The sequence below is a fragment of the Pleurodeles waltl genome, chromosome 7 (genome assembly GCF_031143425.1).
Source record: "Pleurodeles waltl isolate 20211129_DDA chromosome 7, aPleWal1.hap1.20221129, whole genome shotgun sequence".
Classification (NCBI taxonomy): domain Eukaryota; kingdom Metazoa; phylum Chordata; class Amphibia; order Caudata; family Salamandridae; genus Pleurodeles; species Pleurodeles waltl.
In genome coordinates this window covers 1163280857-1163297357 of record NC_090446.1, presented here as the reverse complement: position 1 = coordinate 1163297357, position 16501 = coordinate 1163280857, and the positions used below count along the sequence as shown (strand labels likewise).

Below are 16501 nucleotides of genomic sequence, written 5' to 3'. Positions count from 1 at the left end.
GCAAACCGTAGCACACGTTTATGATTATGTCGGATTAGTGCAATTCTAATACACCACGTTATATAAAGCACGTGTATAAATGATGGCAAACTACTCTGAGGGCACATTTTGTCCCCGTACAATCTTTATTAATTCGGTTAATGTCACACATGATTATTTCAGCACTACGTTTATGCGTTAATAAATCAAAACCTTCATTTTCTGCTTCATCAATCCCTCCTCTGATGACTACTTGTCATCACACAAATTTAGCCCACAAATTTTATCCCATTAAAATTCTGTCAGCTCCCTTTTCCTTTTAGTTCCCCTAGTTTGCTCTTTGTATTCTTCTGCCATTCTTTTCATTATTTTCTCCTCCTTTCTTCTTTTAATTCTCTCCATGATCATTATTATTCCCCTTTTTATTCCCCAAATTCCAAATACGCAAATTATCACTATTAATATCCCTTCTATTATTTTCAATAATATTCCATTCCAAATTCCCCCAATCCAATGTCCCACTGAAGCAAGTCCCTTTCCAACCTTCTCCCACACTCCTGGTTCCTTCAGTTCCTTCAAATCTGCACTTTCTTTTGTTAGATTAGCAAGCATAGTTTTAATTTTCACACTATTATCAGGTATATAGGTGCAGCAGTGACGTGCACCAATCATTTTGCAAACGCCTCCATCCTTTGCTAAAAGAATGTCTAAAGCAAGCCTATTTTGAAGAGTCATAGCTCTTTCCGCTGCAAGTTCAGCATCCATCAGGATTATAGCACCTGAAAACTTTGTCAACATGTTATCCACTATAGTAGACAACTTTCTTATTTTGATGGAATTCAGCACAACTCCCAATGAAGGAATCATGGCTCCAAATATATCACCTACCACAGCAGCTGCGGTCTCTCTTTTCTGGATACGATGGGATCCAGGTGTCTTTTCAATCATCGATATGTCATCCAGTTGATAAACCTTTGGAAACACTATACCCAAATAACATCTTCCCCACCATCCCTTTGGAAGACGATAATAGGCATTATGCCCACAAATGTAATACACCCCTGGAATGACAGGGTCAAGTCCGTCCATCATGAATGTCCATTTGGCCTTAAAAATAAACGTATGTTTGCATTCACTCGCTCCTACAAAAATATTGTCATAATAAGATTCACCTCGATATATACAAAACTTCCCTACATGCCAAGCATCTAAAGCAATTTTCCCTTGTGTCTTTATAGCAGCAAAATCATAATTATCTACCGAAGTCCTCTTATGCAGTTCTTTTTCTAATTTTGCCTTCATTTGAGCCCTTCTATCATCTGTGCGATCTAAAAAGCTTATTTCTACAGCAGAGACGGAGCAAGTAAGGTTCACCCTATGAGCATGAGCCGTTTCAAAAGGTTGCATTGGCTCGAAAAAATCCCTCATAATTTTGTAATCCCAATATTTTGCAGTCTCGCTCAGCTGCGCTATTATAGGGACATAAGCAAAGGTAACATCATAATTTGAGAAAAAATACTGTATGTTAGATTGACCATAAAACCTAGACATTACTATACTACATGTAATCCCATACGTAAGAGGCATGTGGTGATAAGTCACCCCTTCCTTTACTGATGTCGGTATCTGGGTACACACATAACAATCTTTCGCATCCATAGTCTCAACATACTCTGTTAATAAGCGATAGAAAACGTTATACGAAAGCTCTTTCTTATCGTGCAAGAGCCTCTCATCCATTGCTAGTCTTTTCAATGGTGTTAGTTCAGTGACAGTAACAGGAGCAATAGTAGAAGCAGCAATAGTCTCATTCTCACCCTTTCCATGCATTCCAAACACAATTGCCATTATTATTAGTACACATGTTAGTACCAAGCCTATACACACGTATTTACAATACTTCTTTCTATTGTTTTGCATAGCGTACCCAGGCATGATCTGTATAGAATCAGAGAGCTAGAAGCACTTATAAATGAAACTACTTAGCAATTCAGTTACAAAGCTTGAACGAGCACAATGTTCACACCGTCTTCTTTAAAAGGCCAGTCACTATTCGGTTAGCAGCATTTGTCTCAATTCGGTTTAGCAATGTCTCAGCTGGTTGTTTATCTCACGTTAGATTGCAGCAAGCAATGCCATTTACTACCGTTTCAATCAACAGAGTCTATGAAACTTTTCTTTTCTATTGGTATCTCTTCTTCTTCTTCGTTCTCGATGCTTAGAGATACAAACTCATCAGTCCAATCATCATTGACTGCATATGCCCATTCAGGACCGGAATACCTCTTGTTTGGTATCCTTTTCCTTTTCAATTTTGCTTCTCTCTTTGATTCTGCTTCGCTGGCACTCTCCTCCTTCGCCAAGTCCTTTTCTTCACTTGACGATTGTTCCACGACGGTCACTTCCTTTCTTTTCTCTTTCACTTTCGGCCTTCCTCCTTCGTTCAAACCTTCTTTACCCTTTTCTTTTATCGGTGAGATACTTAGTCTTCTTTTTGCACCGTGTCCGTTTGATGGACCTGCGACCTTTTCTGTAGAGGTTTAAACTCTTTCGTTCTGCTCTTCTTTGTCCCCACCTTCAGGGGAATCAGTCACGTTTTCGTTTTTCTTTTTCTGTATCGTCTGTTTCTGGGAAAGCCCCCTTCTGCTCAGGCTCTCCTGCCTTCTCACTCTCCTCGAGCCCTTCGTCACCGTTACTTTCTTCAGGCTCTGTATCACTTTCAGCTGCTTCAGGTTCCTTGTCACCTTCAGCTGCTTCAGGCTTTTTGCTACCCTCAGCTGCCTCAGGTTCTTTGTCACCTGCAGCTTCGTCGTCGCTGTCTGAACTTTCTCCTTGGTCTTCCCCAAGTGAGTCGGACTCTTCGTTCTCCAATAATATCTCTTTTTCTCCTGCTGTTGCTTGTTCGCTTTCAGTTCGCTTTTGTTCTGTCTCAGCACTCGGCACCGTTTTATCAGGCACTGGTAGTTTCAGCGCTTCAACTTCCTCATCTGTGGGACACAACACCTTCTTTGTATGACTGGCGTGAATCCAGTTGGGAACCCCCGCGCACTTCACAGCGGTAGTTGTCGTCAGGATCACTTGGAAAGGGCCTTTCCAACGGGGTTCCAGGCACGACTTCCTCACGTGCTTCTTTATCACGACCCAGTCACCTGCTTTCAGTGCGTGTCCTGGACCTTGGATCGGTGGCAAGGTGGTCGCCTCCACCTGGTGAGAGAAAGAGCGAACCACGTCAGCCAGACCTTTGCAGTAGTCTAACACCATATCATCTGTAATATTCAAAAGCATGTTTGCGGGAACTGCAGGAAGTCTCATAGCCCTGCCCATGAGAATTTCGTGCGGAGACAATCCAGTTTTCCTATCAGGAGTGTTTCTCATAGACATTAGCACTAAGGGCAATGCGTCAGGCCATTTCAAATTTGTTGATGCACATATTTTTGCCATTCTCGATTTCAGCGTACCATTCATCTGCTCCACCAGTCCTGATGCTTCAGGGCGATAGCTACAGTGCAGTTTTTGCTCAATGTTCAGTGCTTCGCAAAGTAACTTCATCACCTCGTTGTTGAAGTGACTACCCCTATCTGATTCTAAAGAGATCGGGAATCCGAAACGTGGTATTAACTCCCTCAATAATAGCTTGGCAACTGTAAGACTGTCATTTCTACGTGTGGGGTATGCCTCAATCCAATGACTAAAAATGCACACAATCACCAACACATATCTTAAACCTCCATGTACAGGCATCTCAATGAAGTCCATCTGCATACGACTAAAAGGACCGCTTGCCCTACCAATGTGGCTCGCGTTCACAACTGTTCCCTTTCCTGGGTTCATCTGTTGGCAAGTGACACATCGATGGCAAACTGCTTCTGCAGCTTGACGAAATCTGGGGTTAAACCAATCAGTTTTGAACAATCTTATCATGGCATCTCTCCCTAGGTGAGCTTGCCCATGATAGAACAGCGCAAGCTGTGATAAGAGACTATTTGGCAAAACAAATTTTCCCTCATGTGTAACCCATAGCTCGTCTTGTCTCTTTATACATTGTGATTTAATCCAGGAATCTCTTTCATCCTCCCTGACATTATTCTGTAGTGCTTTTAGTTCTTCTATTGTATCTACGACCTTCAAAGCAAATGCTTCAGCTGGTTCGAGTTCTGGTTCACTTATTGTATTCCAATCATCCCTTAGCAATATACAGTTCAAGGCACAAAATCTTGCGACTTGATCTGCATAGGCATTTCCCAGAGACACAAAATCCTGTCCTTTCGTGTGAGCACTGCACTTTACCACTGCAACTTCAGCTGGTACTTGAATGGCATGTAACAACTCCCTTATTCTCTCCCCATTTTTCACTGGGGATCCTGAAGAAGTCAGGAAACCTCTCTGTGACCACAGTTGTCCAAAGTCATGCACAATCCCAAACCCGTATTGGCTATCAGTGTAAATGGTGACTTTCATCAATGCAGACAATTGACATGCTCTAGTAAGGGCTACAAGTTCTGCAACTTGTGCAGAATAGACTCCTTGGAGCCATCCCGCTTCCAAGACCCCTGTTACAGTACATACAGCATATCCTGCTTTCAAAATTCCCACCCCATCTCTTAGACATGAACCATCAACAAAAAGAATTTGGTCATTTTCATCAAGTTTTGTATCCTTGATGTCCGGTCGGGGTTTTGTGCAAAATTCAGTCACCTGAAGGCAGTCATGCTCGACGTCTTCAGCGTTCTCAATTTCAGCATTTTCTCCAGGAAGCAAGGTAGCTGGATTCAACGTAGTGCACCTTTTCAGCTGCACATTCGGTGAGCCCAGAATAGTCGTTTCATACCTTGTGAGTCTTGCTCCAGTCATGTGCTGCGTTCGGGATCGGGTCAAAAGTATCTCAACTGAGTGAGGGACCATGACTGTTACTGGGTGTCCCATCACTATTCCTTCACTCTGAGTGAGGCTGATACCAACTGCTGCTACGGCGCGCAAACACCCTGGGAGTGCTGCTGCAACCGGATCCAGAGTAGCTGAAAAATACGCTACTGGTCTGTTTACGCCACCATGGGCTTGAGTCAAGACAGACAAAGAACATGCATCACGTTCATGACAAAACAATGTGAAAGGCTTCGTGTAATCAGGCATACCTAAAGCTGGAGCCCTGCACATGCACTCCTTTAATTCAACAAAAGCATCCATCTCATCCCCTTTCAGTTCGATCTGATCCAAGGCATCCTTCTGGGTCATTTTCAGTAAAGGCTTTGCTAGAGACGAGAAGTTGGGGATCCACTGGCGACAATATCCCACCATTCCCAAAAACTTCCTCACCTCCTTCCTTGTCTTTGGTGGACTCATTTGAAGTACACTGGTAATTCTTTCCTTCATTATTTTCCGTGACCCTTTCTCTATCTGGTGACCCAAGTATTTCACTTTCTTCTGACAGAACTGCAGTTTGGAAGGAGACACTTTATGTCCATTCTCTCCCAAATGGTTCAACAGAGCAATGGTATCGGCTGTGCAGCCACTTTCTGTCTTTGATGCAACCAGTAAGTCATCAATGTACTGTACTAGGGTTGACTCGAATGGCAACTCTAACTCTTCCAAGTCTTTCTTTAGAACCTGATTGAATATCGACGGTGACTCAGAAAACCCCTGAGGAATTCGGCACCAACTGTACACTCTGTCTAGGAATTTGAAACAAAAGAGGAATTGGCTGTCCTCATGAAGAGGCACAGAAAAGAATGCTTGTGACAAATCGATGACTGAGAACCACTCAGCTTCGCAAGGGATCTGAAACATTATCACAGCTGGATTCGGTACGACAGGGCAGCACTTTATTATGATGTCATTTATTTTCCTCAAATCCTGTACAAGTCGGACTTTCCCACTTGGCTTTATTAGTCCCATTATCGGTGAATTACATGGGCTGCTTAATACTTCTTTCAGTACTCCCTGCTTCACGAATTCGTCAATAAGTTGGGCACCTTTCATGAGGGTATCTTGTGGCATGTGGTATTGTGGGGTCTGGGGAAAGATCGCATTGGGCTTTACCATCACTTTTACTGGTTCTACTCCTTTCATCAATCCCACCTCTTTCCCTGTCATGTCCCACACTTTCTCTCCGACTGTTTCCCGTAGTTCTGCTGGGATATCTTCTTCAGTTATCATTGGTAAAAGACAAATCAGAGGATACTCTTCGTCAACTGTTTCTATTTCATCGCCCTCTATACTGTCCTCTTCTTCCCCATCACTGCTCGTCTGTATTGTTATTCCCTCGTTCGAGCACATTATCGAACAACCCAACTTGCACAATAGGTCTCTTCCTAACAGTGCAATCGGGCTTGAGTCACATACTACAAACTGATGTACCCCTTGATAGTTACCAATGTTGACTGGTATCGGATCTGTTATTGGGTTCGTCAGATGCCTGTTTGCTACTCCCACCACTTGAACTGTCCTCCCTGAGAGTGGCAAATTTGGTACTTCACTGCTCTTAACTATTGAACGTGTGGCTCCCGTGTCAACCAGGAATGAGACACGATGACCCATTACTCTTCCCTCTACGTACGGACCCCTTTGTATGCTTGCGGCATCCCTAGAAGTTGATCAATCTCCTTCCTCTTCTGAACTTTCACTCTCCCATACATTGTTTATTCCACTCTCACTGTGTAATGGGAACTGTTGTACTGTGCCGTTTGTGCTCATTACCTGACCCGTTACCTGTGGAGGAACCATCATTTGCTGCTGACTCATTGGTGCCAAAGGTATTTGCATTTGCTGATTAGGTACCAAAGGTAACTGCTGTTGCATCGGCTGCATTTGCGTCATCTGCACACGGGGCATCTGCATCTGCTGCGGCTGCATAGGTTGTAATCCCTGCAATTGATTTATGGTCTGAAAATTTGGGTTTAGACCTCTCATTTTCGGTCCTCTCATTGTCTGAAATGCATTGATATCATTGTTTTGCTGACCAACACCTGCACCTGCACCTTCCTGCACCACCATCGGGCACTCGCGTTTCCAATGACCTACGTTTCCGCACGCGTGACACGGCATCACTTTCTTCATTGCCTGCACACCTGTCACAACAGTGTTCAAATCCGGACCATTATTCACAAAACCTCCTCTGCCTCTGCCTCTGGCCTGTGGCTGAAACGTCATGTTTCCTTGCAACTGCGGTTGCTGTTGCTGAAACACCATGTTCCCCTGCAACTGCGGCTGCTGTTGCGGTACCTGCTGTTGGAACCCTTGCATCCCTGGCAACCCTTGCAGTCCTTGCAGACCTTGCAAGCCTGTCTGAGCCGCCTTAAGCTGCATCATCATCACCTTCTCTTTCAGCTTTTTCTGTTTCACCTCAATTTCGTCGCTACAATATTTCGCATAAGTCAAGACTTCATCAATCGGTTTCGACTGCCAGCAGATCAAATGCGATTTTATCATCTGACTTATCTCTGGTCTCAGCCCTTCCACAAATCTGAACACAAAATGAAGCATATCCTTCGCCTCGATTGCTTCCGTGCCACTGTAATTCTTGAACGCCTTCAACAACCTTTCATAGTAACTATGAATCGATTCTTTAGCCTCTTGGGCAGTTCGATCAATTTTCTGCCAATCCACATTTTTCGCGGCAACCTTCGTCTTCAAATGCTCAATCACCTTATAGTACAGACACATCACCATAGGTGATGGTGCACCCGTTTCTCTGTCTCTCTCTGGTTCACTTGTCGGCCAACCTACAGCTCTTTTGCAATCCTCCCACAAATCTGCCGGAACCACAATCTCGAATAGAGTGTTCAGGTCTTCCCAGAGACATTTTGCAAGCTTCACAAACCTATCGGTCTGTTGATACCATTCAATCGGCTTCTCTCTCAGTTTGGGAAAATCATTCGTAAAGGACTGAATATCACTCCTGTGCCATGGTACATGCACTAACTTTCCTCCTGCCGTCTCCCTCATTGGTAACATGGTTACGGTCTCGCTGCTCTGCGGTCTTTTCTCATTGTGCTCTGTGGCACTGTCCCTCCTCTGATCCTTCCTCTTTACCCATCTGCTTTCCCACTTGTCTAAGCACCTAAACACTTGGGCACTCTGCAACAATTCTCTAAGGTGTGCCTTCATGCCTGCTGATCTCATGTGTTCAAAATCTGTGGTCCCAAAATCCAACCTATAGCTCCTGCTCAAGTGTTTCGTCTTGCCTATGTCAATCCCGTTCCTGTCTGCTACTTCCTGCAAACTTTTATGTACCTTGTTTACCTCTTTCGTGATCTTTGGACATAGATACCTCAATTCCTCTTCCGTGTAGGATTCTAACCTGTTCACACCCATATTCCCTTCCACCAATTCTTGTGCTTCCATGTTCAGCCTCATCCTGCTCAAGTAATCGTCTCCTTTCCCACTGTCTGAACTTTGTGTGGAATTTAGACTGTTGAACCACTGTGTCAGCTGTTGCGCATTTACCCCCATCAGTGTAGCATTCACATCGACTGCCATCGATGGTTGTGGCAACCTTTCAGTATTCGATGTTAAAGGTATTATCAGTGGGGGGCTCGACCTCACCAGTGTTGACTGAGCGCATACGGGACTAAACTCCATCAAGGACCCAGACCCAGTTGGCTGAGCCGCTATCGGAGTTATCCCTGGAATGTTTTCTATGCACCTTCTTTCTGTCCCATTCTGCAGCATCTGTCCCTGACTGCTCATACCTAAGTTAGGCTGACTATACAAAGGTACCACTGGACCTACAGTAATGGGCAGTGATATTGCATCTGGATTCTGTCCATTTCCCATATTCTGAGGCACGTTCATCCCCATATTATGGGCCATCATTGCCGGCATGCCCATCTGACTCCCCGTCATTTGAGCATGAACATTTCCTCCCTGCATCTGCTTTTGAGGCATCATAAACTGAGTTGATTCCGCTTGTGCCATTGTTGGGTTGTAACCATTCTGTACGCCCCTTACGGTCGGATCTAGAATCATTCCTCCACTGTTATCACTGCTGTAGTACCCTGGCATCTGCGGTTGATAATTTTCTGCTGGTTTCAACACGGGCACATCTTGATACATTCTCCTGACCTGCGGTATCTGTGGGGTGAGCAGTAAGCTCGGATCCTTAGATCCCGATGGTACTCCTGTATTCTGCGTTTCACTGTTCTGTACCGATGCCGGAGGGGCAGAACTGGTACTTGGACCTTGTCCATTCTCTGCATAAGGTGGTGGACGGTCGTTCAGCAATTGCATTATCAACTCCTCATCCTCTAACTCCTCTTCTCTTCTCAACTTTTCCTCGTCCTCTCTGTCCTTGGAACACTTCCTGTCTGTCTTACAGGTAGCTTTCTTACCTGTCTCCTCTTCATCCTTAGTAATTGCGGGGAACAATTTTATTCCCTGTAATACATCTGACCTCCACACCTTCTGCGCATTATCCCACCTAGCATCCGCTAGTGTCTTTTCTACCTTCCTCATCCTTGTTTCAAACTTGTTTTTCTGTTGCTGTCTAGCCATGAGTTCCCATATTGCTAGAGCCTCAAACTGTGCTGGCCTTGGAGGTACTTTCATGTCATACATCGTGAATCTCAAATTCTCTAGGACCCTTATATTGAATGTCCCATGTATCGGGAATGCTACGCTCCCATGTTTCTCTGTCCACTTGTGCCATTGCTTTAGCCAAAGACACGGAGCTACCCCTTTTTCCTCCATTACAATGTAAGCTGGTGTACCCTCGGGCGGCGTTTCCTCTCCTACGCTCGCTTTAATGTAAGTCTCCCCCTTCATCGCACTCCTAAACGCTTTAAGGAATTTCATTTTCTCGTCTTTTAATTCACAAAGTTTATAATCGATAGGTCACTGTTATTCCACCAAATTTGTAATCAATAGGTGACTTTAATTCCCAGAATACTCTTCACCTGCCTTTCCCCTTCCAATCGAGTGCCACGGACTGCGTCCAATCCGTGCGCGACCCTTCTCTCCAACCAACCTATCCCAGCGCGGCTCTTAGTGACGTCACACTCACACACACTGCAGCTGACAAAGCCTCGCGGCTAATCCTCCTTCACTCAGTTCCTCCCGTAACAACTTTTTGCATATATCGCGAGCTACCAAAAAAACCAAAACAGATCTGTCGGTTTACTACAGGAAGGGTAACACAGTCGCTTCAGGACCTTAGGGACCTTTCACTAACCTCGGCCACTATTCGATCTCTTTCACCAGCCTCGGCCGCTATTCCGTCTTTCTCAATCCCCACATTCGCAAGCAAATCTGACCCGCAGACCTACTCTCAACTTGTCAATGATCTGTTCTAGTGCACTTAGAATCTTGTCAAAGTCCGAAGTCGAAGTTCCTATCACTCCCTAACACACGTACCCACTCGTTGACCACGCCCGATCAACCTACTAAACCGCCCAGACCACAACATGGATCAACATACTCCGGAGTCTCTTGACCTCGCAGGGCCCGCCTCAACAACAACAACCACGTGGACCTTTTTATGCACAAAGCGCCAGACGCACATGAAGTTCGACGACTTCCCTACTCTCACACTCGGAGCCGCACCTCCGCTAACTCTATGAAGTTCGACGACTTCTCTACTTCTACCCTCGGAGTCGCACCTCCGCTATCCTTAAAAAAGAAAATCCTCGCAACCTTTTCACACACCCTGCGGCAATAAGCTGTGCAAGCGCAAAACCCTAACTTCACTCATACCATCACAAGTACCGCCAGCGCTGATTCCACATCTCCGTTCTCTCCATTCGCAAGCTCCGAGATCCCGGGAAAGTCGCGGTGGACCTAGCCCATCGTCATCTTGTCAATCCGTTCTACCCAAGAAAATCTAATTCAACTTCTCGAATGGGGTCTCAAAATGCGTAACCGTTAATTCGACACCATGTACTCTACTGATACAGGGTCCCAAAAGACGTAACCGTCCTCTGCTACCATCTACTGATAGAGCGGAACGTGGTAACAATTTACCTGCGTTCGGACTCTCTTTAGGTCGATGAATCTTTTGACTATGTGGGAACTCTCTGTACTCTTAATCGATCAATCACCTTATATCGATAATCAATAACGAACATAAGCAACACCTTGAACAACATAACAATTAATCCAGAATACATTTCGGCGAACCCTGACCTTTCGGCCAGGAATAACCACACCAGTTTATTTCAAAGTTAGTGAATTTATTTCCCTATATTAACAAAGCTAGCACGATATAGATGTGTCTCAACACCAAATGATAAACATAAATGAACATTAATAGCTGTCCATATCGTCGGAACAAATGTAATCTATGTAGCATTTGAATCACAAGGCATTCGATAGTGGCAATGCAAAGCACTAATACGATAATCTGTAATGGGCTAATTGCGTACATTTAGTCAGCATAACAAGATCTCAAATTGCATCGTGCGACATATGGAATCCTCGTCTAACCTCAAATTAGCATCAGCATGTGGGACTTCATGCAAAAACAATTTGGCAACATCAATTTAGAAAACTCCTAGCTAGGGTCCTTATCAAAATCAGCAGTTGGTTACCTAAAAGAAACACAATGCAATTTTACAATTTCCTTTCATAATTACCAATTCCAATCAGCAATCAATGAAGTCTTCGTCTCACAGGTACCGTTTCTCGATCAGCATGGGACGGGACAAAGGGGCAGGGGTGAACGGGGCAATTGCCTCACGGCGGCAAGTTAAGGCTACTACTTCATGCAAAGGGACAAATCAAAGTTAAAGTCTCTAGGGCAAGAATCATTAAAGTCTCTTTCTCTCGACTAGAGAAAGCATCAAAGTCTCTCAAAATGGCGTCGCAGCAAAATGGGTCATAGTAGCTACGAAGTCAAAATGGCGGGATGTCCGAAGATAGAGAGAGAGAGAGCTTCCCTCTCGTGCACCTGGGTTTTATAGACAACAGTTCAAGTCCTGTAGGGTCTTCATTGGAGGGTTCATAGGTTAGCTTCAAATTGACCAATCAAAAACGACAGTTCTCAAGCTTTTACTTAAGCATACATTATCCTTGGAGATGGGTACGCAATTTGCAACATTGTTTCTCGATTAGCTTACTCTCAGAGGCTCCATTGTCCGCACCTGCAAGCCGACCTTGAATTTAAGAGAAAATATGCCATGCTGGCACCAACTTTAAGATAAGCATGCGAACAGTCTCTGTGGAAAAGTACAGCTTCAAGCAGAAATACACGTTTAATAGCACAGTGGAAAAATACGAACATTTAAACCGTGAGACCAGGCAACTAGGCCAAAGCCTCCGCTAAAGTAATGCTAAGCTAAGGCATTTCAAATAAGCAAACCGTAGCACACGTTTATGATTATGTCGGATTAGTGCAATTCTAATACACCACGTTATATAAAGCACGCGTATAAATGATGGCAAACTACTCTGAGGGCACATTTTGTCCCCGTACAATCTTTATTAATTAGGTTAATGTCACACATGATTATTTCAGCACTACGTTTATGCGTTAATAAATCAAAACCTTCATTTTCTGCTTCATCAAATGCACGTTGTTGCTGTAGTTTTCTAAGCAGCTACACAAGTAGTAAGATGCAGCGCTGATGCGAGAAGCCACGCAGTGCCCTCCCCTGTGATGCAGTTCGTAGATGAGAAAAAGTAGAGGTTTTGTGACTTTTGTGTATTCTTGAAAGTGGCGAACGCATCATTGTACTTCTGTTCTGGGTGAAACTAAAACCGACAGAGGCTACAAAATAATAGATGTATTTGTAAGAAATTGAACAAAGCCCTGTAGTTTCCATACATTCTACATCCCTCATTCGTTTCCCCCCGATCCCCCCCCCCCCCCCCCCTTTTGGTCAGTAATACTGTGAGCAGCACAGCTGGGGGTGCTCTGCACTGGAAGTGCTTTGACTTGACACAAGTTGCTCCTGCCTAATAATAATAAAACAACGCTAAATTAACTGTTTCGAATTAGAGGCCCAAACATGGTTAAGCCCAAGATCACACAGTATTGGTATGAAGAAAGCGGTAGGAGTAGGGGCGTGATATTAAACTTAGAAATGTGTGGTCTTTCCCGGTCCCCTTGAGTCAGGGCGGGTTTTGAGGCGGCGCTTCTGTGCTGATTGGCTGAACACATCTAGTAGCACTTACGTACGTACATAGTCCGAAGCTGGTACTGGCGAGCGGTACTGCAGCAGAACCCAGGAGGGAGCCGGGACCCCCGCCTGCATGCAGGGGTGGAGATGATGGATCGGCCTGTGAGGTCTGAGCGGACCATGAGCCTGAGAGGCACTTGTCCTGTTCCTGGTTGGAATTTAAGGTTATGGGGACTTTTGCAACTGCCCAGGGCCCCTCCTTCTAGGTGACCCCGGGGAAAGTGAATTCAGTTTCTAACAATCAGTCTACTTCTCCATCTCAGCCGGGTATGGTTTGCTGCTTGTATGGGGGAGCGGAGCGGGACGTGTTGTGGCGCAGCTCCACACAGGGCGCACGTGCAGCTGTTTACCTGTACACACAAGTATGTTGTGTTGGAAACAGTGAAGTAGCCTGGGCGGGGTGCCGGGGCCCAACAACACTGACATCTGTGCAGGGAGTGTCAGGCGGTGCCTCCCACCTGGAACCTCTGCGGAATGTGGGAAGCGGTGCTGTGGGCCTGTCATATCACGTGGTAGCCTCGGTAGTTCTGTCCCTTGCACATACAGTGAGTGACCAGATCCTGAGCACCAACATCCGGACAAATATAGGACTCTTTATTTTTTTATTTTTTTAACATCAACAGAGCAGCGAGGAATGACATCTCTAACCAACATTGAAACGCAGAACAGGCACTAAGAAAATAAATAAAATGCTTTGTTTTAAAACAGAATCATACCTGTTATAGGTAGGCGATTTAATTAACAACCGATAACTCGCCCTGCTTTGGAACACCTAGAAACCTAGAAAAAAGTGACTCTCTTGCTTTTCACCCGACCTCCTCCGCCGCCCCCCCTCCCCCACCAACACACACACCTCCAAAAACCAGGACATAAACCAAATTGGCTGAAATCTGCCGGGACTGTCCCGGCAAACCCTGGGCCTCTGCCCCCCCCCCCCTACTTTCTTTGAGCCGGCTGCGCGCACACATTGGAAGCACTCATGCCGGTGCTGGCTGGAGGCGTTGAGGGGCTTGAGTGTGCAGTGTGAGTCATGCCCAGCCTGGACTGTGCCAGTCATACTATAGAGGCAACGTACTAGGCGTCTTCTGCTTTATGGGCGAAAGCTTGCATGGCTCTTTTATCTCATCTGACTGGTGCGCGTTTTCACGTGTTGTGGAAAGTTTGACGTGCTTACGCAGTGCCTGGCCTAGGCCGGGGGAAGCTTACCTGCATAACGGACGCTGGTGCTGCACGTGCTCCACTGGCGGATGTAGTGGGGCAGCACCGGAAGTTTACTACCGCCTGTACTTGAGGAAGGTTCCTTGCCTTATTGTGGAAACGTGTTTACACTGCTCGGGTCACAGAGTCGCTGATGAGCAGGGGTGGTTGAATAGGCGCTGTAGCATTGTCTGGCAGTCAGTCTGTCTCCCAGTCACCCCCACACCTCCGTGCCTCCTGTGGCTTCCGCTCGCACTGTTTGTAGATGCAATCTCCAGGTTTGTGCTGGGTGCCGGTGGCTTATCGCTTGGCGCCCTCGGTGCTTGCTCCGTACACCGTGTGCTTGTGACAGCTTGTGGGGCACCACTTTCCTGACGTGTTTCTCGCTTCCTCTCCGCAGGCACGGACTCCAGTCACAACTACACAGGCAGAATGGCGGACACCGCAAGAGACCTGGCCCTCCGGCAGCAGGCCCTGCCAGTCCACATTGAAAAGCCAGTTCCAGATTTCGGCTATGTGGGCATCGATGCCATCCTGGAGCAGATGAGGAGGAAAGCGATGAAGCAGGGCTTTGAGCTCAACATCATGATGGTCGGTGAGTCCCAGTGAGAGGTGGAGGGTTAGGTGTCACCTGGTGGCATGTGTACCAGCGCATCACGTACGAGATTTGGTGACCAAGCGCACTGTGTGAATGTGCACACCTGAGTGTGTGTGTGTGTGAACGCCTGCATGCAAGTATATATTGTTACACAATTTTGCGCAAGAATGTGTATGCTTAGAACAGTGTTTTTCAAACTTTTTAATGCCACGCCCCCTAGGTGGAAAAAGAAAATCAGCCCCCCGCCCCCAATTTTTTTTGCAATTACTCTGATAAGTTGGCCATGTTTAAATATGTCTAAGCTTTTTTAAACATTGCCGGTCTGTTCCCTTTTTAAAAATGCAATAAATCCTTTTCTGTTTAAATCAACGCACTGTTAGCTGCATAATGATTCTTTAGCCAGAGCCTGACAGGCCCCCCTACAGGGGCCCGCCTCCCAGTTTGAAGACCCCTGGTTTGGAATGTGTGTGCTTCTTAATCTATATAGTAGTATTGCTTTGGAGCATGCTTCCAAATACTCGAACTGACTACTTCAAACCATGCAGCATTTTGGGACTCTTTACTTGATGAAATCCCATTTTTCTATGCCGACTCCTTCTTGATGCAAATTGTTTCTGAATCCAGACTGTGACGAAAGCAGCACAAGGAGGCCTCTCCATGCTTGTCCCAATGTTGACCTATCTATTTTCATCATCTCAAAACCTTTACCGAACAATCCCAACACTGCTGTCCTTCCAAGCTGCTTCCACCAGATGATCAGGTGCTTGTGCCTAGTGAGGGTGGCCAGCAGACACATACATTTTCCGAAGCCAGCTCCTGGTCTGGGATCCCCTGCCTAGTTTGAGATTTTACACTGGGCTCTGCTGGGATTTTCTGAAGTTTGCTCCCAGATGGTGTGCGTCAGCTTGCTCAGAATGGCATGCTTTGGTGCACAGTGTACACACGGCTCTAATGTGTTCGCTGTGTACACATAGGCCTAATGGGCAAATACCAGACCTCGTTGACAACGGCTTTTAGGAAGTATTAATCTCAGGAGAAAATTATCCTTTCCCACGCTCTCCTCTGGGTGATGGCCTCCCGGCCCCAGTTCACAAAACTAATGGATATCCCCATCACGTTTCTGCCAACGAGATTCTCTTGCTCTTTATTCTTTGTCTCCAACATTGATTAAAAAGGTTGTTGCGGTGTTAGTGCAAAAAAGGATTCTGCTTGTTGTAGTTGATGACTTATTAGACCTGTAAAATAGGTAAAAGGTTTACTAGTACTGGATCGCACAAGACCCCACAGGTATCTTTAGGTGGCACAAAAGCCAAAATATTTATGCAAAAGAATGCTGCACAATACTACCTGGAACATGTTTACATCTGTTAGTACTGAGGCCAAGTGCAGCATCCCAGTCAAAAATGTCTTGTGGCATATCGCTGGGCTAGTCACAGTCTCTGTTTATTATTTTCCATCATGCATCCATTGTCCCTCCCCTTAAGTTAGTCTGATCAACATTTTTGATAGATTGATTATCGCAGTAGAAAACTGAATAGAATTAACATGTCCATGCTCGAAGGCTGGTGTTGCTGCAGTCCGGTTTCGTGCAGTTAAAGATGTCTGCAAAGAAGCTGGT

General features: G+C 45.6%; 1 protein-coding gene across 7 annotated transcripts in view; it reads left to right on the top strand.

Moving 5' to 3' along the window:
• Positions 1 to 16501, top strand: part of SEPTIN9 (septin 9) — a 629083-nt gene that overhangs the window by 567195 nt on the left and 45387 nt on the right. For all 7 annotated transcript variants that reach the window (XM_069200262.1, XM_069200264.1, XM_069200263.1 and 4 more), the window contains one exon: positions 14686 to 14880. In XM_069200262.1, the coding sequence (XP_069056363.1) occupies positions 14686 to 14880 (195 nt within the window). The remainder of the gene's footprint in view (positions 1 to 14685; positions 14881 to 16501) is intronic.